Genomic DNA, 27,712 nt, shown 5'->3' on the forward strand with positions numbered 1-27,712 from the left:
CCTGGAAGAAAGTGGTAGAGATTGTTGATGTCCCTTGAGGGTGTCTCTTATCTGTGTTAACTGTACAGTATGATCATACATATCTTGGTAGTTTAGCCCCTGATACTTTCAGGTGTAGCTTATGTGTAGCCTAAGTGTGTGAAACATAATGCAATAAATTCAATAATAAATACAGTAATAACTAGAAGCACTCAGAGAGCGCAGACCTCCGCCAAGGAAGCTGCTTGATAAAACATTTGACTATGTTACACCCTGTCTTTCTGTCTTGTTTTTGTACCGTATTTTTTGGACTATATGTCGCTCCGGAGTTTAAGTCGCAACGGCCCAAAAATGCATTTTGAAGATGAAAAAAACATATATATGTCGCACCGGACTAATCGTCGCACAGTTATTCTAACCATGGAATCTATGTTGTGATAACTGGCGCATGGTACGCTGCTGCTCAAAGACGGCATTGTTTTATAAACCAGCATCTGAAGCAGTGGCAACGCATTCAGAGGTGGTGGTAATGAACCAGAGGCGATTCCTCCTTGAGTACAAGGGAGGCGCCGCCTCCTGTCCAAAATCACGGAGAATAGTATGTAAACTAATGCTTTACACGACTTAATAACATTGCTATTTCAGACCCAGCTCCATAGAAAATGCATGTGCTCAACTTAGAGATGAAACCAATCTGTAATACGATCCCGAGGCTCGCACGAGTTTTTTGCCGCTCAAGACAACGCAAGCGAGTCGAGTCTCAATGGACTTCAATGGCATGTGGGATTGTATGCTTTTTCAATGGAAAAATGCTAAACGGTCATTGGCTATTGCCGTGAATTTTTTTTGATTTTGAGACTGAGCCTCACTGGGAGTGAATGGAGAAGAGAGAGGAGGGGGGAGGGACCGGAGACTGGAGCTCCGACTTGTGATTGGGTGAACCCCGTGTCAGTAGGCTACAGTAGTTGATTTCATTTCGAAATGCGGATATGTTATTAATTTGACTGAGAAGTTTCGTCGTGGTAACCAGTGGGGAAGCTATTCATTGTACTCCAGTTTTGTGTACATATTCTTGTAAACCTAGTGTTGCGAATAAAGTCTTAATAGTGGCACGTCCTTATCCTTTTTAATCTCCCAATTCAAAAGTTGAAGTTGCCTATACTTTTCGTTAGGGCTAGCTTGCAAGAAAGCTAGAGAGCTATGCAAAATGCCAAGCATTGTGGATTAAATTCTGGCGAATTCCAGTCGTCCTTATGAGGAGAAAATGAATATCAAGGAGCAGAGCAGAGCACTGCCTAATATTGACTTGGTGAAAAAGGTAGGGAAGAACAACCGTTTCTTTTGAGCTTTCGTGGTGTGGTGTCTGACCAACTGGCAAGTCCCGTGAGTGGCGAGTCCTTGTTTCCTGTATTGGCAATGTCTGGTAAATAATTAAAGATTTTGCGACCTCTAGTGGTAAATTAAGCCGTGCACCCAGTAATGAACAAAGACAACGAAGGCAAACTCAATCACATCATTATGTGGCGGAGGTAGGCCTAATGATAATAATAATAATAATAATAATAATTAAAAAAAACAAAAAACATTTCCCCATGAATAGGCTACAAGGGGGATAATGATTAATGATTAACAAATTTGTTTCAACAAGAGTCCTTTAGTGTGTGAGGCCATATGTGGCTCAGGACCAATGTAAGATGTGTGTCAAAATTGACCCCCCCTACCCCCCCCCCCCCCCCCTTTTTTTTTTTGCGTTCTGGACATATTGTAATTGAACAGCCTCCCCTGTTTGACAGACTACCAGCCGCCACTGTAATGAACTAACTAAGATGGTTTGCCAACCGCCATAAAACCACAGAAAGAAAAAGAAGACGCAGTGATAACGCGCCATGTTGCCCTGTAGTCAGAACAACATTCAATTTTCGGCATTGTTTTGCGTTTGGACCGTGGGAGGCTTCGAGGCAACTTTGTTCCGTCTCCAGAGCACGCCTTTCTTTACCCCCATTTCTGAGACTTCAGCCCATGACGGTATCAAAGGTGAGGGGGATTTCATCTATGTTGTGTAGCCTATGGTAGTGTCACGTTGTGCTCGATTGTCAGAAACTCGCTGAAATGACCGATTTTCACCTGGAAGTCGGCTGACTGTCTTTAATAACGCAGACGCTCATTCTCGGATAGAGAGGCGGTTGCGTTGCATAGCGCTCCACGAGAGGGGATTGCATTGCATAACGCGATAAATCCACGAGGTCCCTGACTTCCGCTGACTTCATACAGAGCATGTAGCTATAGGCCTACTCTGAATGCTCTAACAGTCACATTAAAAAGAAACAACAATCAGCAAGATCTATTTAAAAAACAAAAAACAAACAACAACAACAAAAAAACAATGCAGTCAGCACAGATCAGCATGGAACATTAGAAAATCTGTCCCATAAAGCCTAATGCAGAAAATCTTACTGAAATAGGTCATTTGGTTGTGCTGATGCCTTCCTCGCAGTTATCTATCTGGTCAAGACAGGGAGGGAGTCTACCTTGGGACAATATCAGTGTAGGATCCCCAGGGACAGTTTATGAGTCCCTGTGCCAGAAAACAAGAAAGGCCCCCTTGTCACCAGGCTAGGCAGGCAGCCGCTTGGGGCCCCAAAGCTTATAGATGGTGAATAACAGCTAAGACTTTAAACTACAGTAGTGGCGATTTTTTTTTGCGAATGTTCATTCTTTTGAATTTTCCCTAAAATTGCCTCTGCCCCACTCACTGGGTGTCAGGCGCGGAGTGGCCATCGGGAGATCGGGGACTTGTCCCAGTGGGACGCGGCCGTGAAATGTAATATCACGGCCACCATACTTCCTCAGCCGGCCTTATAGGCCAGTCAATCTAGCGTTTGCCTCGGGACAAATTGCAATAGTAATCATTCCAAGTTTTTTGTAATCCCTAGGTATGTCTAAATAACATATTCAAAATCTACAGCTTAATATTTTAAAACTTTTTTTGAAGGTCAAAGTTGGAGATATCCCATTCATTTTCCCATAGGGAGACAATAGGAGATACTTGGGGAATAGGCTACAATTTTAAACAATGAGATATCACAGTAATTTACTCAAGCAAAGACAAAGATTTTTTTGAATTGCAAGTTGTCTGAAATATTATGATTAAATATGCAAATGAGATCACATCTACTTAAATATGTGACAAATTATGCAACAACGGGCAAAACATAAAACAAATTGCAAAAATAATGATTCACACTTTTTATTGATACTTTATCCACCCTGCATCACATATTAAAAATCTACCTCCATCACTTTAGTGGAACATAGGCCTACTTTTTTGAAGGTCAGAAGTTGCAGATTTCCAATGCATTTTGCATTTTGAATTGATGAAAGTAGATTTTTAATATGTGATACAGAGGGGTTGAAGGATCAATATAATGCATTACTATTGCAATTTGTCTGCTTGTGTCACAGGGGTGACGTATGTCAAGTGGGGGAGGGATGTTATTACAACATTACTGATATGATATTACATGGTTAGGCTACATCTTTGTAACACACTACTAGTGTTGTAATTACATCTGTAATCGTACTTCTACCTTTACTTCATACAACTCTGTTTGTTTCTAGAATTAGGCTAGGTCTTCTGTTGCAATGACGCGAACTTTTATTTTGAAAAGTCGAGGCTATCTTTACATTCGCAGATGTCGTCATCTGCTTCACACCCGCCCGGTGGCTGTGTTGTTTAGCGTGGGCTGGCTGGCATAGCCTAGTGTAGACAACTCACTTTTAAAACAACCCACGGTTAAAACTAACGTTAAAAGAAGACGTCTCTTATTTATCAACCATGGAGGACACGCTACGGATCATTAAAGTGGAGGAGGACCTTGACAATTGTCTGCTGAGTGATGACGGGAGAGTTGTGTTTTCTTCGGGTGCTTTGGATTGCAAGGTTGAGACCGACTCAATCGGTTGGTCATCATCATTTGCCTCCTCTAATGGGACATTCTCGACAACAGAAGCAAAGGTCTTCAAAGAAGAGAACTGTGAATCGTTACTTTTCCCAATGCCTATCAAATGCGACATAGATGAGACAACAGTGAAGGCTGAAGACTACCTGGAAGAAAATGGTGATGATGGTGCTCTGAAAAGTAAGAGATGTGTTCTGATTAGGCTATTGGGGATTCGGTCGTTAAAACGGCACTTTTAACGGTGGGCTTTTGAGCCCGACACACCGGCAGATGTTACCCACCCATGGGCGTAATTTATGGTGGGGACGGTAGGGACACGTCCCCACCAATATTTAGCCCCCACTGTGTAATCACGACCAGTGTTGCCGGTAACGTTGTAGTCGCACTACTTTTTTTCAGTAACGAGTAGGCCTAGTCTAACAACTACCATTTCAAAACGTCAGATTAAAGTTACTTATATAACACACCGTGCGTTACTATTTCTGGTACATAGGCCTGCCTACTTTTTGTTTCAAGCGAGGAGTTTGTGGCGACGCCTGAGTATATGATATGAAAAAAAAAAACTTTTTATGATAGGCCTAAGAAACTTTTATGAAAGGCGATAGAGGGATAACTTCGCCCTGCCATTAAATCAGATTGTGGTGAAATGTAGTAGCCTAGTCCTACGTATAGGCCTACAAACGGTTCTGAATCTTAATTAGCCTATTCCAACAGTTGTGCCGACATCATCGGCAATTTCTAATTCACTATTTGGGTGCAGGGACCGGAGCTCTGCAGATGCGTAATAGTTGCGTGACAAGCAGAGAGAGGCGGAGAAAGGTGAAGGATAAAGTGGCCTATTTAAGAAGAAATGTGGTATATGCGCAGCGCAGATAATAACGAATTGAAATGCACACTTGATCTACTGATACGGGTGTAGCCTATTTAAACTACCGTCGAAAGGACGGGCAGGCTTCAGAATCTTCAGTCTTCCTTTAAAAAAAATCCATCGGACAAACCTCTGTTAAGGCGACCCATGTGGTAAATGAAAGAGTTCCTAAAGGAAGGCTACACTTCGGCAAAACATTTCCCTTATTTCATATTAAATTAACCTGACTTTGTTTTACAGGCTATTTAACTGTAGGACTACTTGAGTAGCCTAGACTAATTGCTGCGACTTGGTTCTGATCTCGCTGAACATCCAACGCGGCTGAAATGGAAGCCTTCTTCCATGAAGAGTATGTAGCCTAACCAACATCATTCAAAAATCGCAGATAGGCCTACACCTAATCATTGTGTTGTATTGCATTTCGGTCATGTAGAAGGGCTACAAAGCTAACTGGTATGTTGTAGCATTAAAATTCGCCTAACGTGACACAGTTGGTGCGCAACTATGTGGTGACATCGCTGGGATTTCTGTCAAGACGCGCTGCGCAAAGACACTTGCACGTGCACGTGTGTTGCCTGTAGGCTGCTATGATGCAAACGCAGCTACAGGCAGGGAGAAAGCGAGAGATAGGGCGTTAGCCTATGAGAATGTGTTGTTTTGTATGTAGGCTACAACAGTCCACACAGCATCGCTAATTTTGGAGGATAAAAAGGGTCAGTCGGCACCGGAACCCAAAAAAATGTTCTAGGCCCGGTCTTATTTATTTTTTTATTTAAAAAAACATGCAAGCTTATTTCAAGAAAAGGTTTGCAAATGTCAGTGTCATTTTTGTTGCTGTTAAAATAGGCCTAAATGTCAATAAAGTGAGTAGGCTAGGCCTATTGGCAGAACTGGTGATCATTTTCATGTTAGGCAATACCACTTTGCTGACATTTGAACCCAAAGCTACTTATATGTTATTGGTAACAGTCTCTGGAGCAATGTTGTATCAGAACTAGCTGCTTTGGTCAATTTCACTCCAGTCATGGATGGAGGTGTAAACAGAGGTAGCCTAAGGGTGGGATTTAAGCCTGCAACCGTGTGATTGAAAGACCAACTTCCTAAGGAACGCTCGTTGACATATCATCTGCTCATTGATATAACATCTGTGTGCCATGAACTTATGATTGGTAATCAGCCCCCCCACACACACACACACACACACAATGAAAATGGTCAAAAATCATCCCCCTCTAAAACCATTGAGCTACATTCATTCATAGGCTAATACATTCACATATTGCGTTAAAATTGTACTTTTAACAACTGTATTTTCAAAATTTTCTCCCGAACCCCCACCAAATTTGTGTCCCCACCAATATCAAAGTTAAAGTTACTCCCTTGTTCCCACCATTGCAGAGGGGTTTGTGATGAACAACAACACCTTCCAAATGCTGACTCTTTTTCACCACCCTGCTGTTCTTGTTTTTACCAGTAGGTGGAGCTGACCCCCTTTGCACAGAGCAGACCTCCTCATCTGCAGGCATCAAAGCTGAACAGCAGCAGGTAGGCTACAGTGGCGCTTCCATAGAGGTAGAAAATAACACTAGAGTGGACATGGCAATTCATGACAGCACTGGGAAGTGGCGCCTCCCATTGTCTGTAGGTAGTGTAGGCACCTTCAGTCAATTCAAGTCAATGGAGAACACACCCACCTCTGTTAAAAAATGGACTAAAACTGTGTGAATATGAAGTAACCCATTAAATATCTATTTAAATCATATGAGTCTATAAAATACATCTAAAAATCAAATTATATTAATTCTACACATATTTAGCAACACACTTCAACTATTGTCCTTGTAGAGTGCGTTGATGGACATTTTCAAATTATTAAGCCATTTTTTGACAGAGGTGAGCCTCCTTGTCCATTCATTTCCATTTATCAGACCTACCTACAGATAATGGCCGCCACAGATTGCCGTCAGAAGGGGGGCGGGGTCAACTCTAGTGTTATTTTCTACCTCTATGGGCACTTCATTCAGGTGCCCTCTTCCTATTACCACACACACACGTACACACAGCCAATTCCCTCATTATCAGGCTAAAAAACCTGAACCCAGTCAAATTTCACGCACACCCACTTTCTTAAAGCCGGGTGAAAACGTAAAGTTCAATTTAAGGAATTAAATTCAATTACAAGGAAGAGCTGCACACCGATGAGCTCCCTTTTAATCCAGTTTTATTGACGTTATCTTCATGACGTTTTGGGCCACCACAGTCCTTTACGAAACTGACATCAAAACATCACAACTGACCTGAAAACTGCCATGCCAGTTCAATATTTTAAACCTCAATTAGCGGCTGTGGTGCGTATGATGGAATCATATGGTGATGGCCTACCATAGGGAACTTATAGTGGTAGGCTACCACAAGCAAATTCAGAACGTTTGCAGATAGGCCCTACAAAGTTCACAGGAAATATACAATTAGCGCAGATGCCAAAATATGTCCTTTGGTTGTAACCATTTGTGGGTTTTAGGTTCGAGATAGATCAGCCGTGGCTCCTGTCCCGAGCTCTGAGATGAATCATCCTCATCCAGATCTAGTGTCACGGTACCAGCTGAAGAGGTTATCAATACGACTGGTAGACTGCTGTACAAGACTTCGTCAAGAAGGAACGAATGGCAAGAAAAACAAAGATGAGGAGCCTGAACCTGGTAAGTTATCTTACGCACATACACGCCTCCCCAGAGGCAATCCTCAATTTCCCAAACCCTACAGAAGATCACAACAATCACACAGTATGAGAGACACAATCTCAATTATTCTTGTTAAAGTGCCTCTGTGGCTTTGTCCTGTGAAGTTGCATTGTTGAGTTATATCATCATACCAAAACATTCCTGGCAGCTGAATTTCTATACTGTTGAATTCTATTCTGCTAAAAAAAACCCGAAATTTTAATTCGAATTTATTTTGCAACCATATGAAAATAGGGCAGTGCTCAGATGCTGTATTAAAGGACAAGACGTTTTTTCCCCCTTCAATCTGCCCAATATGTGTTGTGTCAACATCCAGGCTTTTTGGGGTAAATTATCTTTTTGCGAGGCTAAGCCAGTGAGCTGAATGAATTAATGATTGGCAGCATTGTCTCACAAACACAATTCTCCACATAGTCTGGATGTTTCAAACCAAAAAAACATTCACTACACTTAATTAGCAAAAGCTTTATCATAGTATCATATCATACCATATCATAATAATACATTGAAATTAAAATGTAGTTAAGTGCCTGCATTTACTTGCCCGTACAAATGGTGCTCATGGATGTTGTCCAATATCACCAGACCCAATGTCTTTGGGAGTGCTCCAAATGACGCAAGACTACCATGGGTGAGTAGAGCATGTTGTTTAACACTAAAATCAAGGTCCCAATTGCAAAAAGTAAAACGGTCTTGCTTTTTAATACTTCAATAATAATAATTATGAAAATAATAATTTCATTTCTTTGAAAATAAGAATACTGAGAACATTTTCTTTGGTCATATTCCAAACACCAAACATTATGTCCATTAATTTAGCAAACTTTTTATTTCAAATTCACTGCTGGGAATGTATAAATTCATGTATACAAGTCAATATTTTCACAGGGTTATCATAGACATGTGTTTATGTGTACAGTTGTGTTCAAAATTAGTCAACCATCATTGTAATTATGTCTTGTAGCAAGTTTGACTTTCATCTGCAAACAATATTTCTGCTGACATATCATCAAAAGTTCTTTCTGTGTTTACATTATTTTCAACATACATTACACACACATAGAGTGACGTCTCTAGCCGACAGCAAAAGCCAGGGAAGTCCATCCTCCCAGTCACGATTCAATTCCACAAAGGGGTCATTTCACGTGAAATCAGACGCTTTGGGACCCGACCGACCCGGATTTCAATCATACTTGGTGTGCCTTTTTAGTAGCAAGGTAGCACCCCAGAACTGCATTGGTTTGAATCTGACACTAATATTAAGGGAGAAACAGACTAGGAAAGCTTCACATTTTAGGGTAGGACACTATACATTCAGCCTTGAATATATCAGTCAGTGTTAGTCACAAAAAGATGCCTGTGGTATTGTTTGAAAGCTCTTTTCTGGCTCTACATATTACACAATCAGCTTGGAATACAACAACTCTCAGAATATGAATTATGATAAATTGAAAAAGTAAAAATTGAATATCTAAAAAAACTATATTTTAAAATGGCCAGTTCCTTGTCCAAACGTAGCCGGCAATGTCATTAGCAACACCTCAAATGCTGGTGTTCGGTTCTTTATTCATTTCAGAGAGAATTTGACTCACAAATATGGCATCATACAGACCACTTACTAATAATATGGTAATACCATAGTAGCATCACATGACAAAACAAAAACAAAACAAAAATGGTCAGTTTCCATGGTCCCAGGTTTCAGAAACTAAGGCAGATGTCCATTTATACACACCAAATGATGATATGTGAATGTTTGAACATTCCTTCTCTGTGTACCTGTGTCATCTTCCCTTTACCGTACTTTAAAGAGATAATCAATGGCTACACTCTCATTTTGTACTCTACCAGTGCATTTGAAGCAGCAGCTGTGTCTTTTGTAGATAATGTATAAGTACGTCCCGTTGCAGTTAGGTTCCACTACCAGAAGCACATCCTGATGATCCATGAGAAGTCTATCTGGTCTGAAGGGAAAAGTGAAGGGTGGAGATGGTCCATGAGGATGCAGGAAGTTCAGTTTCACCTCTCCAGTGCTCAGCATACATTCCTCAACACATGCTAGCCACCAGTTGCCATCATATACAGCTACAACATACCCTTTGATGCTTGAAAATGTAACACATTCCTTTACTGAGCTCACTCTTTCAACTCCTTCTCTGAATGCGGAAAATGGCCTAATGTCCATTGACAATGGGCAGAAGCTGTGTAGTTTTTGAGTACCTGGAATAGTTCTTGCAGATTCCAACCTCTTCAGCAGGTTCTCTGCTTCATGATGGTGCATCTCTCTCAAGAACATCCATTGCCAGTTTGCCACAACAGAGATGTACTATCATGAAGCTGAGAACCTGTTGAAAAGGTTGGAATCTGCCAGAACTATTCCAGGTACTCAAAAACTACACAGCTTCTGCCCATTGTCAATGGACACAGTGGAAGTTGGGCCATTTTCAGCATTCAGAGAAGGCAGAGTTGAAAGAGTGAGCTCAGTAAAGGAATGTGTTACATTTTCAAGCATCAAAGGGTATGTTGTAGCTGTATATGATGGCAACTGGTGGCTAGCATGTGTTGAGGAATGTATGCCGAGCACTGGAGAGGTGAAACTGAACTTCCTGCATCCTCATGGACCATGGAAACTGACCATTTTTGTTTTGTTTTTGTTCTGTCATGTGATGCTACTATGGTATTACCATATTATTAGTAAGTGGTCTGTATGATGCCATATTTGTGAGTCAAATTCTCTCTGAAATGAATAAAGAACCGAACACCAGCATTTGAGGTGTTGCTAATGACATTGCCGGCTACGTTTGGACAAGGAACTGGCCATTTTAAAATATAGGTTTTTTAGATATTCAATTTTTAATTTTTCAATTTATCATAATTCATATTCTGAGAGTTGTTGTATTCCAAGCTGATTGTGTAATATGTAGAGCCAGAAAAGAGCTTTCAAACAATACCACAGGCATCTTTTTGTGACTAACACTGACTGATATATTCAAGGCTGAATGTATAGTGTCCTACCCTCACATGTGAACCTTTCCTAGTCTGTTTCTCCCTTAATATTAGTATCAGATTCAAACCAATGCACTTCTGGGGTGCTACCTTGCTACTAAATAGGCACACCAAGTATGATTGAAATCCGGGTCGGTCGTGTCCCAAAGTGTCTGATTTCACGTGAAATGACCCATATAATATACAAGTGACAACAGGTCTTAAAAACTCACACCCATCCCATTCCATTTCCCCAACACCCAATGGGGGCTCAATGATAATTTACATCAATTATTTCATACATCACGCACATAGGAGATCAGTGAATCACAGTCACAGTTTTCTCATTTTTCAGTTTTACAATATTTTGGTCAGCACCCTTAAAAGAAAAGAAAATTGTTGGGTGAAGCCTGCTCCAACCTCTATGAACTTAAAATGTAATTGGCCATAAGATGTACAAATTCACAGGACAGGAAGGCATATGTAAGTACACCCTTATATTCAAAAGGTTTTAACTCTCAGTTAGTCGCAATAATCTTAAACAAACGTGTACTGTAGTTGCAGATCAGATTGTAATGTAAGAAATTCCAAAGGTGCGTACAAACTTTTTCTGACTGTATTTCCCTGTGCACCGTTTTTAACACTACAGTTTTGAGACTGTTGGGTATCACAAACCGTTAGCCCTGTCTGCGTGCGGGATCGTTTTAGGTTTCACCTTCTGAGCCAGGGTTTGTAACATAATTGGGATCTCGTCCAGCGATTTGGTGAGTCTTTGTAAGATTTAATGATGAACACAGTTACAAATGTACAATAAATTCCCTGAAACTGTGGGGTTGAAAGAATTTGAGCACAACTGTAATGTAGAGGTTTTATGCAAGCATTCCCTTCTGTCTGTTACCCCTCTACAGTACCGCCTCGACCGGCCTAGGGGTCCTGACCACCACTTTGGGAACCACTGGTCTAAATCATGAACTCAATGCTAAGGTTTAGTCTTTAAGTGGGTTCATTAAAGGCTTACTGGACAATCACACGTTGTTTTATGATGTAATAATTCATTAGTAAGGATATTTCGTCTTTTTTTGTTTTAGTCTTGTGTGGTGGGCCAGAAACGGAATCAATTTAATTTGTTATCCCCAAATCCATGACTGTCCCAGCAATAATGACACATCCACTAACAAAGGAACACTGCCATTCTCTTTTAGGTCAGTACGTCAATACCAGAAGCAGTCTGACAGCACACCAGCTCATCCACAGAGGAGAGAGGCCCCATGTCTGCCAACACTGTGGCAAAAGCTTTTCACTGCCAGGAAAGCTCAAACGACACCAACGCATTCACACGGGAGAGAGGCCTTATGCCTGCGAGATTTGTGGTAAACATTTTTCACAGTCAGGGAATCTCATAGCACACCAGCTCATCCACAGAGGGGAGAGACCCTATGTCTGTCAACAATGTGGCAAAAGCTTTTCACTGGCAGGAAGGCTCATACGACACCAACGCATTCACACAGGAGAGAAGCCCTATGCCTGCCAGCATTGTGACAAAAGTTTTTTAGAAGCATCAAACCTCAAAGTACACAACCGCATTCACACTGGAGAGAGGCCCTATGTCTGCCAGCATTGTGATAAAAGTTTTTCAGTGGCGGGAAATCTCAAAACACACCAAGGCATTCACACAGGAGAGAAGTCCTATGTCTGCCACCAGTGTAGTAAACTGTTTTCACGGGCACACCATCTCAGACGACACCAACTCATTCACACGGGAGAGACGCCCTATGTCTGCCAGCACTGTGGCAAAAGTTTTTCAGACGCAAGACATCTCAAAGTGCACAACCACATTCACACAGGAGAGAGGCCCTATGTCTGCCAACATTGTGGCAAAAGTTTTTCAGAAGCAACAAAGCTCACAGTGCACAGCCACATGCACACGGTACAGAGGCCCTATGCCTGTCAGCATTGTGATAAAAGTTTTTCACGGGCAGGGACTCTCAAACGACACCAACGCATTCACACAGGAGAGAAGTCCCATGTTTGCCAGCGTTGTGGTAAATGTTTTACACGGGCAGAAAATCTCAAATCACACCAGCTCATCCACACGGGACAAAGGCCCTATGCATGCCAGTAGAGTAGAGGAGAGTAGAGTAACTTTATTGATCCCCGAGGGGAAATTCAGGTGTCAAGCTTATGTTATGTAACTTACATAAATACACATAATGCCCACATGATGTGAGGTAGTCAGTGATCCAGGTTACCAGGCCAGGCTCCACTCCCAGTATTGTGGCAAAAGTTTTTCACTGCTAGGGCATTTCAGACGACACCAACGCATTCACACAGGAGAGAGGCCCTATGTCTGACACCAGCGCATTCACACAGCAGAGAGGCCATATGTCTGACAGAATTGTGGTAAATGTTTTTCACTGGCGGTGACTCTCCAATATCACCAACGCATTCACACGAGAGAGAGGCCCTATGTCTGCCGCCAGTGTGGTGAGCGGTTTTCACGGGCAGGGGTGCTCAAAAAACACCCCATGTCTGTGAGAATTGTGGTAAGCGTTTTTCACGGGCAGGATATCTCAAACGGCACCAAAGCACTCACACAAGAGACAAGCCTTAGGGACTGTTCTCATTTTTCCGGCGATTGCGTTGACGCGAACACGTTCAATTCATTTTAAATGGGACGTCCCCGCAAAGGCTCCTGGAATCACGACACGGCGACTTTGACAGTTGACACACGTCAAAAAGTAGAGCTGCCTTGAAGTTTGCCAAGTGCTCACGGCCAAGTGCTCACACCTACAGGAGGTCGGTCGTGTCGAAATTAAACATGATACAGTTGAGGACGATATTATTAGCCCCCCTCCTGAAATTAGACATATCTCTTCATTGATCATTGAGAATGATCATTATTAATAAATGTGTGTTATTCTGGAAATAAATACACCATGGAGATAGTATCCAATAAGTTAAATTTGGACTTTTCCATTTTCACAATGAGTTTAAACAAAAAAGTGCAAAAATGGCAAGGACAAAATTATTAGCCCCCTTATCATTAATAGTCAATACAGTGCCATTTATGAACAAAAATTGACACCAGGCACTTTGATTAGTTGTTAACTATGTTGGCGCATGTCCTACCAGGGATTTTGGCCCATTTCTTTCATCGCAAATAGTTAAGCTGGTCCAAATGGCATGGATGTTGAGGATGGACATTCATTTTCAGCACTCCTCTAAGACCATCTAAAGGATTGAGGTCTGAACCACTCCATGACCTTGGTTATAGTATCCTTGAAGAACATTTGAACTATTTTGGATGCAAGTTTTGGGTTATTATCTTATTGAAATATCCAGTAAAGATAGCTCCCTCTATGAGCATATTTTTGCAAGGTCACTTTCCACATTCTATCATTATTTTCAGTTTTTATGGTGCCGTACACCCAAACAAGGTTTCCTGTGGCTGAGGCTGCCACAGAATGATGCATCCACCACCATGTTTAATTGTGGAAACCATCTTATAACGATTCAAGGCCTATCCCTTTCTTCACCTGACAGAAGCAGAATTCATGCATCAAAGCAGGTGCAATTGAATATCATCAGATGACAGCAGAGATGTTCAAAACTCATTTTTGACTTTCAAATGTCCACAGGCAAAGATCAATAACACTCTGATGTGCACTGCCTTTAGTAAAGGGGTTCTTCTGTGATGATGGCCCCAAAGCCCAATATGATGACAAGCCCTAACAACTGTCTTTCTTGGTGGGGGAAAAAAAACTCCAGGTGAGGCCAGGTCAATAACAATCATCTAGGCAGGTGTCCAATGCTTCTTTGGTCTAATGAGGCCAAGCAGTTTCCACAGTTACACACAGTGGTGGGGCATCAAGCTTAGTCTGTTATTCAGCCTCAGGCACAGGGAGTCTGGGTCTGAATCTGGATTGCTGGGTCTTCCAACAACATTGTAACCCAAAGCACACATTTAGATTAGTTCAGAGGTTCTTCAAGGACACTAAAACCATGATATTGGAATCACCCGCTCATAGTCCAGTCCTCAATCCCACTGAGAGTCTGTGGTTAATGTCTATGCTCAGCATCCATGCGATTTGGACCAGCTGGAACACTTTGCAGTGAAGAAATGGGCCAAAATCCCTAGTGCGGCATGTGCCAACCTAGGTAGCAACTTATCAGAGCCTGTTGTCAGTTTTGGTTCATAAATGGCACCATATTGACTATTAATGATCAGGGGGCTAATAATTTTGTCCTTGTCATTTTTGGCCTTTTTTGTTTAAACTCATTGTATAAATAGAAAAATTCAAATTCAACTCATTGAACATTATCTCCATCAGTGTATTTGTTTCCAGAATAACAGAAACGGTTAATAATGGTCATTCTTACTGAGAAATCAAGAGAAATGTCTAATTTCAGGAGGGGGGCTAATAATATCGTCCTCAACTGTATATTCATAACATGAATTCTGTAATGAAATCTGATATCCTGTGGGAAAAAATAAAATCCTAAAAAAAGACAATGGAAGAGTGTTTCATTACCGCTGTCGGGGGGTACCCAGTACTTAAGGACATGTCCCTGACCTCATGCAGGAAGAGCACGCTAGAAAACGAGCCCTGGAAGAAAGTGGTAGAGATTGTTGATGTCCCTGAAGGGTGTCTTTTATCTGTGGTAACTGTACAGTATGATCATACATATATTGGTAGTTTAGCCCCTGATACTTTCAGGTGCAGCCTATGTGTAGCGTAAGTATGAAAAGCAAGATACTATGAATGCAGTAGTAAACTAGAATGGGCACTCGGTAGAGCGCAAACCTTCGCCTTCGCCACTTATTTTTTTCTGGCCATCTTCAAAGTGTGGGGCATAACATTCTCCAAATTTTGGTGTTAGTTTCATTTAAATCGGACCGGAATATCGTAATATTATATGTTTGGCCCAGTCTTGACCTCTTATTCAATTCAGCATGCACACGTTCTTCTGGCATATAGTGCTTGGCAAAGAAAAACGTTTTTGACCTTTTCGTGACCTTGACCTTGACCTTTGACCCAATCACTCCCAAAAAGTAATCGGTTGTTCCTTGGGTCATGACCAATCATCCCACTAAATGTCATAAAAATCGGCTCAATTTATGTTTTGACCTTTTCGTGACCTTGACCTTTGACCCAATCACTCCCAAAAAGTAATTGATTGTTCCTTGGATCATGACCAATCATCCCACTAAATTTCATAAAAATCGGCTCAATTTACGTTTTTGACCTTTTCGTGACCTTGACCTGGACCTTTGACCTTTGACCCAATCACTCCCAAAAAGTAATCGATTGTTCCTTGGGTCATGAGCAATCATCCCACTAAATTTCATAAAAATCGGCTGAATGTATGTTTTTGACCTTTTCGTGACCTTGACCTTTAACCTTTGACCCAATCACTCCCAAAAACTAATCAATTGTTCCTTGGGTCATGACCAATCATCCCACTAAATTTCATAAAAATCGGCTCAGTTCTGTCTGAGTTATACGAAGTACAAACAAACATTTTGACCTTGACCTTTGACCTTTGACCCAATCACTCCCAAAAACTAATCGATTCTTCCTTGGGTCATGACCAATCATCCCAAAAAATTCATATAAATCGGCTCAGTTTTGACTGAGTTAGACGAAGTACAAACAAACAAACAAACAGACATATTGACAAATAAATACACAGCGGGCAAAACATAACCTTCTGGCGAAGGTAACAAAACACAGCAATACAAATTCAGTAAATACAATAAACAGTTCCACCAAGAATTCGCGGGCATTTTCTCAAAAAATTGAGATCTGAAATGCTCAATGGTGCATGAGGATTTCCAGAATATCGTGATAAAAGTTGCGGAGTTGTTACAGTGTTGTTGAGATTTTGTTGCGGCAGGAAGTGAAAAGTAAAATTTTTGTTGTGATTTTTACTTTACTCTTAGCTGTATTAAGAGTTTTTTTTTAAATGTCGCTGAGGATTGGATAAAAGTTTGTTGGTGATTTAAAAAAAAAAAAAAAAAAAACAGTAAGAGTGGTAATCTTTGAGAGAGTGAATAATTGTCAATGAAAAAATTCTGAGGAAGTCTTTGTAAGATTTCATTATGAACACAGTTACAAATGTACAGTGAATTCCCTTAAACTGGGGTTGAATTAATTTTTACACAACTGTATATAAAGGTTTTATGCAAGCATTCCCTTCTGTCTGTTACCCCTCTACAGTACCGCCGCGACCGGCCTAGGGGTCCAGGCCCCCAGTTTGGGAACCATTGGTCTAAATCATGTACTTGATGCCAGGGTCTAGTCTTTAAGTGGGTTCATTAAAGGCTTACTGGACAATCAGAAATTGTTTCATGATAATATAATAATTAATAAGCAATGATACTTTGTCGTATTTTTTAGTCTTGTGTGGTGAGCGCTTCCATGCCAGGACAAGTCTAACAGCACACCAGATCACCTGCAGAGGAAAGAAGTTCTACATCTGCCAACACTGTGACAAAAGCTTTTCAGACGCAACAAAGCTCAGAGTACACAACCTCATTCACACGGGAGAGAGGCCCTATGTCTGCCAGCATTGTGACAAAAGTTTTTCACGGGCAGCGGAACTCAAACGCCACCAACGCATCCACACAGGAGAGAGGCCCTATGCCTGCCAACAGAGTGATAAACGTTTTTCATGTGCAATGAATCTCAAACGACACCAACACATCCACACAGGAGAGAGGCCCTATGCATGCCAGCATTGTGATAAATGTTTTTCATTGGCAATCAGGGCTCTAAATTAACACACGCCAACCCGCCAAACACGGGTAAAAAATAATTTTGGCCGGTGGAAAAAAATACCTACCCGCCCATTTGGCTAGTAGCACCCGAGTAGCCTACAGTAAATAGTGAACGGTAAGCGGCTGCTTGTATGACAACGATACGGCGAGATTTCCTACATTACCCATAAACACTCCCGTAATGACCCCACCCCACCGTGAGCTTCCGAAGCAGCAGCCACTCCGTGCTGCTGTTGCGCGCGCCAGGACAGAGAGCATTTTAGAGCTCTTGTTGTGCGCTCACACTATTTTGACAGACAACTCTCCCCTGCTCCTGTCGCTTTCGCTCCACCACTTTTAACGTCACTATTAGGCCTACTGTTACTATTAGCATTCGCCGACACCAACACCGACATACCTTGCTCTAAAAGGCTGCCTTTTTAAGCTGCGAGGACCTGACCGAAGAGTTTCAATAACAGGAGTGTTGTGGAACGAAATAGCGACAAGGGCAGAGGAGGAGAACGGGCTGTCAGAGTAGTGTGAGCGTAGCTGTCAGTTGTCTTCTGAAATGTTTTAAGTCCTAGCGCAACTAAGTTGGAAAGCCCACGCCATCGGAAAGAAGGGCAGACCTTATGCCCGTGCGAGTAGGCTACGTGCGCTACGTACGCTATGGAAGTAACAAAGGAAGCGTACATTTCCGTGTTATTATTTGCTTTTAGTTAAACATAGCGTATGCTTCTTGTTATTTTGTTGCGCATGGTAGAGAAGAGCTCCTGGAGGAAATAATGGTGCCTATAGCATCATACTGTTGGCCACATAAACACACAATAGGCACACACGACATCATATCCATTATTGCACAACGTGTGTGTGTGTGTGTGTGTGTGTGTGTGTGTGTGTGTGTGTGTGTGTGTGTGTGTGTGTGTGTGTGTGTGTGTGTGTTGACCTCTCCTCTCCTCCTCTTCTTTTCCTCTCATCTCTTCTCCCTCCTTGGAGTGTGAGGTTTTGTAGTGTTTGGCTGTGTGTTTGGTTTAAAGGTCTGTTGTGTGTGTGGCTGGTGATTCATTGTTTTCAGAGGTAAAAATAAGGTAAAAATAAAGCAGAAGTTAAAAAAGTATATATAATATGCTTATTATAGACCTAGTATGTAGGCCTATACAGTAGTGTTTATGTGTTGTGGAAATTTGAATAAAATAACCATAATAATAATAATAATAATAATAATAATAATAATAATAAAAAACACACAACTAGCCTAACGCATAGCCTATTTTGGCAAGATTAAAAAATGGCTAGTTGAACTTCTGTTTGGCTGGTAAGAAAAAATGTCTACTAGCCAAATTGGCTGGTGGTGGAAAAAGTTCATTTAGAGCCCTGTTGGCAATGAATCTCAAACGACACCAACGTATTCACACTGGAGAGAGGCCCTGTCTGCCAGCATTGTGGTAAACGTTTTCCACAGGCGAGACATCTCAAAGTACACCAGTTAACCCACTCAGGAGATAGGCCCTGCCCACAGTGTGACAAAAGTTTTACAAAGTCAGTGAACCTCAAACGACACCAACGTATTCACACAGGAGAGAGGCCCTATGTCTGCCAGAATTGTGGTAAATGTTTTTCAGATGTATGGAATTTCCAACAACACCAACGCATTTATACAAGAGACAAGCCTTAGGGACTGTTCTCATATTTCTGGTGACTGCGTTGACGTGAACACATTCAATTCATTTTCAATAGGATGCGACAACGTCCTTGCAAAGGCTCATGGGATTGCGGCACGGCAACTTTGACAGTTGACGCACGTCAAAAAGTAGAGCTGCCGCGAAGTTTATGCAAATTGTTCACAGCGAACACAGTGCGTCGACCAATAAATGTAGAAGTCTGTCATGACGAAATTAAATATATAAAAAGTCAAAGAATGCGCGCACATCAGTGGCACAGGTGCTGGACCAAACGTAAGATAACTGAGAAGAAAGTAAAGGTCCGCAGCACTGTTGAATGCTCCCAAAATATTTATTCGCACAACGTTTCGGACTGAACGTCCTTCATCAAGGTGCAACGGTTGAAGGTCAAGGTGCACCTTGATGAAGGACTTTCAGTACGAAACGTTGTGCGAATAAATATTTTGGGAGCATTCAACAGTACTGCGGACCTTTACTTTCTTCTCAGAAATTAAATATGTGACATGAATATGATACAAATTCTGTAATGAAATCTCATACCCTGTGGGAAAAAAATAAACCATGTAAAAAAAGACAATGGAGGAGCGTTTGATTACCTCGGTCGGGGGGTGACCAAAACTGTACAATGTGTCCCTGATCTCGTACAGGAACAAACACGCTAGAAAAGGAGGCCTCCTGGTGTCCCCGATGGGTGTTGTAGGAGCCATTTTATTCTCACCTATAGGTAGGTTTAGCGTAGTTTTAGATTTAGCCACTTGGGGGAGCACTTCACTGTTATGGTAGCTCACTTAGTCACAGGTAGAAATACAGGTGCCCATGATTAGGGGCTAATGACGGCTTGGACTGGGGAACACACGGTTCTTACCGTTGCCGTGTGCCAGCCGAATGTGATATATCTCTTTTAATACAGCACAGCACAACAGCACAGAGGTGATCTAGTTTTTATATTAAATTAAAGTTTTTGCAATAAACGGGGAACAACCCCAAAGGGATTTTTTTGGCTGGACATTCCATGTTTGCTGCGCGTTGAGAACACCTGCAGTCCAGGCCGAGGCTTACAGGGTAGCCTCCACAGGTGTCTTTTGCCTGTGTTAACTGTACAGTATGATCATACAATCCGTGTATCATTCGTTCATTCGTTTTTTCGTTTTACAACAGAATTGAAAAAATGAAAACAGCATTTGATTTTTCGTTTTTCCCTTTTCAAAACCAAAACCAGAAATCGGATTACGGTTCGTTTTCTCGTTTTTTCCATTCTGCACCTCCAAACGGAAAATGGAAAATGAAACATTCGAAATTCCGATTAACAAAATCCTGGCTGCGTTGGTTGTCAGGGAAACCAATCGTGAGCCACCTCAGCACACGACACACTCTGCCTACTGCATACGAGGCATCTTGGTGTTTCTGAGCATTTGATATATATTAATGATCTTTAAAAAATCAGCGATCAGCGACCTCCAATGTAACCTATGTGTGCCATTTCAAAATATGGTCACAGTTGTTGGCGATATCACCACTGTTGGGCAAGTTACTCTAATGGTAACCTGGTTTTCGCGCAGATGGACATTGCTCAAAGTTGAGCGAAAAAACAAGGGTCTGCATGAGAACCAGCGCGCCACCATGCTGCATATTAATGCACTACAATATTAGGCTACCATGTTTAAAAATGTCAGGCATTGCACTTCACACAATCATATTTATTATGCCCTACTCTCACTGAAATATGGATCTGGCAATTTAGGCTTGAAGCTCATAAGTCATGATTCTTTCACCTCCCACCCAGGAGCAGCATGGTTACAAATTAGCAGGCTCATGAATAGCTTCTTTCTGACCCACCACACTGAACACCATTAACATCCTTAAAGTTACTAGAATTGTATGACAGCCCCCCTAATGTTGTATCAGTCTGTTATTCTCCCCCCCCCCCCCCCCAACATTCCCTTTCTTTACCTGTGCCCAAGACAAGCCATGCACACTCTATAGCCTATGCACATTAAAGATGATGGTCACATATGGGCCTATTCACTATTTGCTGAAATTACTCAGCTACATTACACTGCTATGACATCACATAAAGCGTTAGTTACAGATTAAGACATAGCCATTACAATGTTGGTGACAGAAAGGTTAATATTGTCTCTGGTGACAGGCAAACAATGTCCTGGCCCTACAACACCCCCCAAGAACTAAACACAGTGCTTACACCTACCTTATTAAATACTTATGCACTGCATAACTCCCAACACCACTCATCACTTGAGCAATATAAACAAAATAAAGCAATAAGATAAAATAACAGATTAAACATTAAAACTTTATTGTCTGTTGAGATTCTTTCTGCTGAGGAGTTCTTGTAGTTGGTGGTAGAAGATTGATTCGGTGGTGTGGTGGGAGTTGATGGAGGGGGTGAGAGGGTCCTCTGTGATAATAAAGATGGCTCACCTAATAAGGTGGCATAAGGGCTAGTGCCACAGTGTCCATGGGCACCAAACAATTACAGACAGTTTGGGGGCACCACAAGACACAAACTTAACAAATATTGTTCATACAGGAGGCATCTGCCAGGCAACCATCATAACATTCAACTTAAAGTTAAGATTAAATTTATCAAATCTTAATTCTTGTGGTGGTCAGTGTAGAGAATCTAAAGTACGAGTGATGTCAAAGACAGCAGACAATAATGTTGAGGTATAAAGATGAAGTCTTGGGAAACTGTGGCCTATCCAAATCGAACTTGAGGGACACTGTCCGGTCGGAGAACAAAGTAAGAGTCTTCCGAACCAGATTCCAAATCAGGAACCTCACATTGCTGAGGAAGGAGACAGAAAAACAGGTATGAGTATACACATTTCATATGTATTACGTTGCAATATAGTTATGATGTAGTTGAGTATTTTCAGCAAATAGTGAATAGGCCTGCCGCACCCCATCTGCACTAAGGCTACTTACTTTTTGAGACCTTCCGAATGGTGTGCTTACAGGGTTGCCGAAAAAAATCGCAACTAAACATCATAACAACATTGCTATGACCAGGGCTTTAAATTAACTTTTTTTATCACCAGCCAAAATGGCTAATAGATGTTAATCTTACTACCCAAACACAATCCCTAATGGATCAAAGTGGCTAGTAAATTGGCTTTTTCTACCAATGAAACTCAAATCTCACCAGCGTTAACTTTTTATGTAGTTAAGATTATGCATTTACACTTACTAAACCAACTTCTCTGTGGTCATCTCCAAGGCATTGTAGGACAGCAACTCGCCCCGCTACCACACATCATGAGCCTGCAGATATTTGAGATATATGTAAAGGGAGAGAGAGTAGAAAAGTAATTGATTGAAGGTTTCCCACTGTCGTGTTGAAAATACATGTGAAGAGTTCTACATCAGTCAACAATTAGCAAGTTCTGGAAGCTGTCCTGTTACATTTAATGATCATCACAGCTTGAAGGTTTCTCATGATGGACAAACACTACCTCCAATCACCACGACACAGCCAGTCACGTTGACACGACCAGCACTATCTACCCCAAGGGAAGCCAAACGACCTCGGAAGCGATACGTTTTGTCTATGCCGAAATCTGAAACAATATCAGACAAGAAAATGGGCCTTTTAAGAGACAAAAGGTGAGTGAGACACATTACATTTTTTTCTTTCACTGTCAGTTCAAAGACGTAGAAAGCATACTCCATAACTACAACACTTGCATTACCTCATCTGCCACCTCTGCATATGCACATTGGTTGCTTGGGTCTCCTGTTTAACACACAAAGAACAAAACACAACACAACAACATTAGACACAGCCATTTGTACAGTGCGTTTTTCGGAGTTTGACGCAACTGTGCCGTCCATCCTGGCCAAAGTGTTGGAGGCGCTTGGTGACCCAGAGGACATGGTCCTCACTGATGGCCAGGGCAACGCCATTCTGGATTCGGAAGGCACCAGAGGTAAACCTGAGATAGGCATTTATGTTTGGCTGAGATAAAGAACTATAATAAAAAAAGAATAAGGAGTTGATACATTATGGATATTTGTATTATGTGCCGTCACTGCAGGATCCAACTTCTGGAAGCAGAACTCCAGAAAAATCTTTGCCATACCAGAGAGTCAGCTGGGCCAGACTGGCAAAAGGAGGCGCCTAAGGTAGTCTTTTGTCATAAAAGAAAAGTATTCTATTTTGAGAAACATGAATGGAAAAAATTCTGAAACAATCTCAAAATCACTCAACTTTGAGAAAAATGGCATTTGGGGGCTAGCCCTGTCATTTGTTTATTTGAATAGGACAATGTATTTGTAAGAAATATGACTAAATATCATTGCATGCGTAAAAAGCTTTGCAGCCTTCATGGGTAGAAAATGTCTGCTGTGTTTATAATTAGACAAACTCGCTTTCACTTTGTGTGTTACTTTTCTGTTGTTTAAAATTAAGACAAGAGTCAAAAGTTACCCCAAGATCAACCTTCAAATGGACTGTGAATCCCCACTCCTTTGTTTACATTTCTATTGTTCAATAATAATACTCTGAAAATTCAAAATGTTTTTCAGTCGTAGAGAAGACAACTACCAGGACGTGCTGACCGACATTGAGGAGGTAATCGAGGCAGCCCAGGGCCTGAGGGAGGTCACCAAGACCCTCAAGGAAGCCACGGCCGGGACTGGCAGGACAACACTCCTGTGCCTCCAAGAGGGAGAGGTCAATGCCCTGAGGACAGTCTTCAGCTGCCTTGTGTGCACAGGTTAGTACAACGTTACTTATATTCATAAAGACTGTAAACTACACACACAGGCCTAAGGTAAAATAACTAAGACCTGCCAAAATGTTATGTTTTTTAATCTACAGGTCCTGTGGAAAAAGCCGTGTTTGCATCTTGCTGCAGGAGCATCTTAGGATGCAGGGAGTGCATCCACAGGTGGGACCAAGGGCACGATTACTGTCCAAAATGTAGGTCCCCTGTGGACAGCAGGGTAATTACTGAGGTGGCGGGTTTTGATGAGGCCATGGCCGTACTGGCAAAGCTTTTTTAATAAATAATAAAACAATATTGATTTCAACACGATTCACAAGTATTTATTTATGTATTTACACTGCATGCATGTCGGACACATGAATGAGATGGAGCATTGCCTCTTGAAATATGGTGTAGTCCTGGTTGACCACTGTATCAAACAGTTGGGATAGGTCTGGGAACCTCTCCCCAAACAGTTGCTCCGCAACACCTCGCTGGTCCTCAGAGGGAAACGGGTCAGAGCCAAAGGCTGACACCCACGTCAGAGATGACCCCAGCTCCTCCTCATACGCTTGTGCTGCCTCAGTTGCATTGGGTAGCAGCTCAGCAGGGCAGCGAGCTGGACACCCAGCAGCCGCCAGGTTGTTTGGTATCCCTCTGCCTAAAATGGGTAAAAATAAAGTTTTAAGTTTCGTACAACCTTTTTTTGTCAGATACAAACTATTACACTTGTAAGCTATTACACTTTACCTGGTATTCTGTGTGCATTCCAGGACTGCACAACTCGGGCAAGTCCAATTGCACTGACTTGACAAGCCAAATTAGAGACGCAGAATTTGGTCATGTCGTCCTGCATGTCCAACAGTTCCTGGTCCTGTAGGTGGATGAGGGCCTGTTTGATCGGATAATTTACCCTGTTGTTGACCTCTGGCCAAATTCTCTCTACACGAAGGTTCTGTTTAAAACACACACACAAAGAAAATGTTTTGTATATGACACACTTCAGACATCCTTTTAACCACCCAAAAGTCATAAAAGACTGAAGACCGCTAAAATCGTTTTAAGCATGCTCCAAATAGAAGACCTAGTAGAAAAAAATACCTTTGAAGATGTTGTCTGAAGGTAAGGGAGTCTGTTGGTGTTGTGTCGGTGGTCAGCCAACTTCTCCTGCATATACAGTGTTAAGTAGAACTCCTTTCCGTGATCCACTCTAACCTGATCCCACATCCCATAGTTGACAACTGCTTCCCTGTATAAAAAAAGAAAGGAAAGAAACGAAAAAGGTCAGTGTAAATTGACATTGATTACTTAATGCATTAACGGATTAATCATTTGTAGGCTATCACTTGTAGGCTACAGCACATTTGCGTTTGAGCAGACATGTGACATTGATACAGAGGATTGCCGACTTGCCTGTAAACCCTCTCATAGATGACAAGATTGTTCTTCACAGGCATTGTCGATGTTGCAACAATTTTGCTGCTGAACCCGTCCACAGCCAACACATGGGTAACGCCAAACATGCCTAACTTCTCATTTTGGTCCATATGCAGCTTATGGCCAGTATAATCGGCATGATAAGGGACTGGATTCAGGTTTCTAGCTCCCTAAAAGAAGTACAATGTAATCAATGGAAATATAGGCCCATACATCAACACAAACATTCAGGTTATTTGCAAATATGATTAGGCTACTATGTAGACCTTCTGCTACACACACAACATTAAGCAGTGGTGGAAAATAACTAATTAGCCCTATACACTGAAGTATTGCACTTGAGTAGTTTTTATGTCAATTACACTGGGACCTACCCTGAGTATACTGAGTTAAAAAAAAAAGAGAGAGAGAGACAAAATGCCATGATGCAAAATAACATGACAGATCATGCAGGATGGCAATTAAGCACATTTACTACTTTACAATCTTGGATTAATGTAGGATGGGTTTCCACCTCTGACATTACAACTCATGATGTCAGCGATTTCAGAACTCATATTTGCGCACGCTTCAGGCCTACCTCACGACGCAGCTCGTTGTAAGGTTGATGGACGGACCGGAGGATCCTTCCAACTCGGGATTCACCAACTTTAACCCCCACAGATGACAGGTATCCCGTCATAAATTTCCGTCCGTACGTTGGACCGGTCTATGAACAGTAAATAAGCACACAAATGAAAATTCAAACAAATGTCCTACGTCAGGATTAGCCTACAATTATTACAGCTAGTCGGCTATAGGACATTTGACAAGAGTATCTCATAACCAGACGGCAATTTGTTTGATACTCATCTGGGGCTTGTCTGGCCCTGAATCGACTACGAGACTCATACATCTCTGACAATAATATTCAAACACATGACTAGACTTAGACTAGGCCTACTCACCTTTTGAATGGAAGATATCACTGCTTCTTCCAACTCCTGGTCTGTAACGTGACCCTTCCGTCGTAGCCCCACTTCTCCACAGAACCTCCTCACAGACATTTCCGATGAGCCCTTAACCCCCATACTTCGTAATGTCTCAGACATTTCTGAATGGGTCTTTCCCGACCGAAACATTTGCTCTATGAGCTCACAGTGCTCTTCCAAACCAGCCATTATTATAGTGCTACTAGGTATCCTTACGCTCAATGAATGAAGTGATATACTGTTACTACGCGGTAAATGGTTACTAATGTGGCTCGCGATTGGTTTCCCTGACAACCAACGCCGCCAGGATTTTGTTAATCGGAATTTCGAATGTTTCATTTTCCATTTTCCGTTTGGAGGTGCAGAATGGAAAAAACGAGAAAACGAACCGTAATCCGATTTCTGGTTTTGGTTTTGAAAAGGGAAAAACGAAAAATCAAATGCTGTTTTCATTTTTTCAATTCTGTTGTAAAACGAAAAAACGAATGAACGAATGATACACGGATTACATACATATCTTGGTAGTTTAGCCCCTGGTACTTTCAGGTCTAGCCTATGTGCAGCCTAAGTATGTGTAATAGGGTGAAGGTGTAGATTTCACCCAAAGGGTTCCCATGCAGGGTTTCACCAAAAGAATCTTCCGGGAGGCAGGTGGTTAGAGTTGAAAATAGAAAGTTGGCTTTATTTACAATAAATATTAAAATAAATGAAAGACAAGACAAGTGAAAGACCGAGGGTATCTGGGTAATAGTCTCTTCGTTTCAATTTCGTACAGTGGGCCCCCACTACCACAATTAACTAGGTGACCTCCCCAACTATAGCCCAGCCTATAGTGAAAACACTGCACTCAGATGAAACCACAAATCGACTACCGAACTACGGTTTTGTCGTACACACAGCAAACTCACAGCAAACCAAACATGCGCTTTGTTCACACGCCAGTAACTCGTGAAACACAAATGGACCTTGCTGTAGGCACAATTGAAAGGCGGTTGTACACGTCACTATACCCAGAGCCTCGGTTTAAACAGAAAACAAAATGAGGAAAAATAAAATAAACATGAAGTAGGCCTACACTTGGCCACAAACAGGTTAAAACTCACACGGCTTGGAGGCGTGCTTACAGGGGACTGAACTACGCGTAAAGCGGCAGTAAATGACTGGCATACGCCGAGAGGGGAAAGAGGCGGCACAACACTCAAGCAGGTGCCGCTGGAATTAAACCACACACATACTGTCAATACACACAATGAAATAACATGAATACAAGTGACATTTGAAAGAGGTGCAATGTGATTTAACAATCTGTACCTGTTACAAGGGACCGTAGCACGCTGTGGATACAGGCACGTCAACCCAGCGCGCAATCACTCTCCTGTTTTAAATACAATGTGGACGTTAGTTACGCTACAATCACTCGCAAATGGTAAGGGGGAACTCAGTATATCTCGTAAAACAACTACCTGTTGCCGACTCGTTTGCCGAAGCTGGCATCACATTCACACAGGGGCAGGAGGCACTGTGAGGTGCCTTGGGGAGGATAGGCCGACAGCTTCGCTTTACGCTCTCCTTCGGAGCGACGAAGTGAGGGTCACAATTT

The 27,712-nt window shown here is 41.9% G+C and overlaps 3 protein-coding genes and 1 long non-coding RNA gene across 4 annotated transcripts; 2 read left to right on the top strand and 2 right to left on the bottom strand.

The window, feature by feature from the left end:
* Positions 1–3,814: 3,814 nt before the first annotated feature.
* LOC134442491 (zinc finger protein 883-like) lies at positions 3,815–13,303 on the top strand. The gene is made up of 4 exons (XM_063192641.1): positions 3,815–4,118; positions 6,284–6,351; positions 7,328–7,505; positions 11,735–13,303. The coding sequence occupies exons 1-4, from the start codon at positions 3,815–3,817 to the stop codon at positions 12,652–12,654; spliced, it is 1,470 nt and encodes a 489-aa protein (XP_063048711.1). The 3' UTR covers positions 12,655–13,303.
* Positions 13,304–21,587: 8,284 nt separating this feature from the next.
* On the bottom strand, positions 21,588–22,575 carry LOC134442489 (uncharacterized). The gene is made up of 3 exons (XR_010033397.1): positions 22,451–22,575; positions 22,186–22,259; positions 21,588–21,783 (listed from the first exon to the last, which is right to left on the bottom strand). It is a non-coding gene; the product is annotated as an uncharacterized LOC134442489 (long non-coding RNA).
* A 3-nt stretch (positions 22,576–22,578) lies between these two features.
* LOC134442492 (uncharacterized) lies at positions 22,579–24,002 on the top strand. Its single transcript, XM_063192642.1, has 5 exons — positions 22,579–22,601; positions 22,749–22,924; positions 23,033–23,120; positions 23,523–23,713; positions 23,818–24,002. Exons 1-5 carry the CDS (start codon positions 22,579–22,581, stop codon positions 24,000–24,002), a joined length of 663 nt encoding a protein of 220 aa, XP_063048712.1.
* Positions 24,003–24,057: 55 nt separating this feature from the next.
* Positions 24,058–25,908, bottom strand: LOC134442488 (uncharacterized). Its single transcript, XM_063192640.1, has 5 exons — positions 25,722–25,908; positions 25,118–25,311; positions 24,806–24,953; positions 24,455–24,659; positions 24,058–24,365 (listed from the first exon to the last, which is right to left on the bottom strand). The coding sequence occupies exons 1-5, from the start codon at positions 25,821–25,823 to the stop codon at positions 24,058–24,060; spliced, it is 957 nt and encodes a 318-aa protein (XP_063048710.1). The 5' UTR covers positions 25,824–25,908.
* Positions 25,909–27,712: the final 1,804 nt, after the last annotated feature.

Source organism: Engraulis encrasicolus, unplaced genomic scaffold (assembly GCF_034702125.1).
Source record: "Engraulis encrasicolus isolate BLACKSEA-1 unplaced genomic scaffold, IST_EnEncr_1.0 scaffold_173_np1212, whole genome shotgun sequence".
Lineage (NCBI taxonomy): Eukaryota > Metazoa > Chordata > Actinopteri > Clupeiformes > Engraulidae > Engraulis > Engraulis encrasicolus.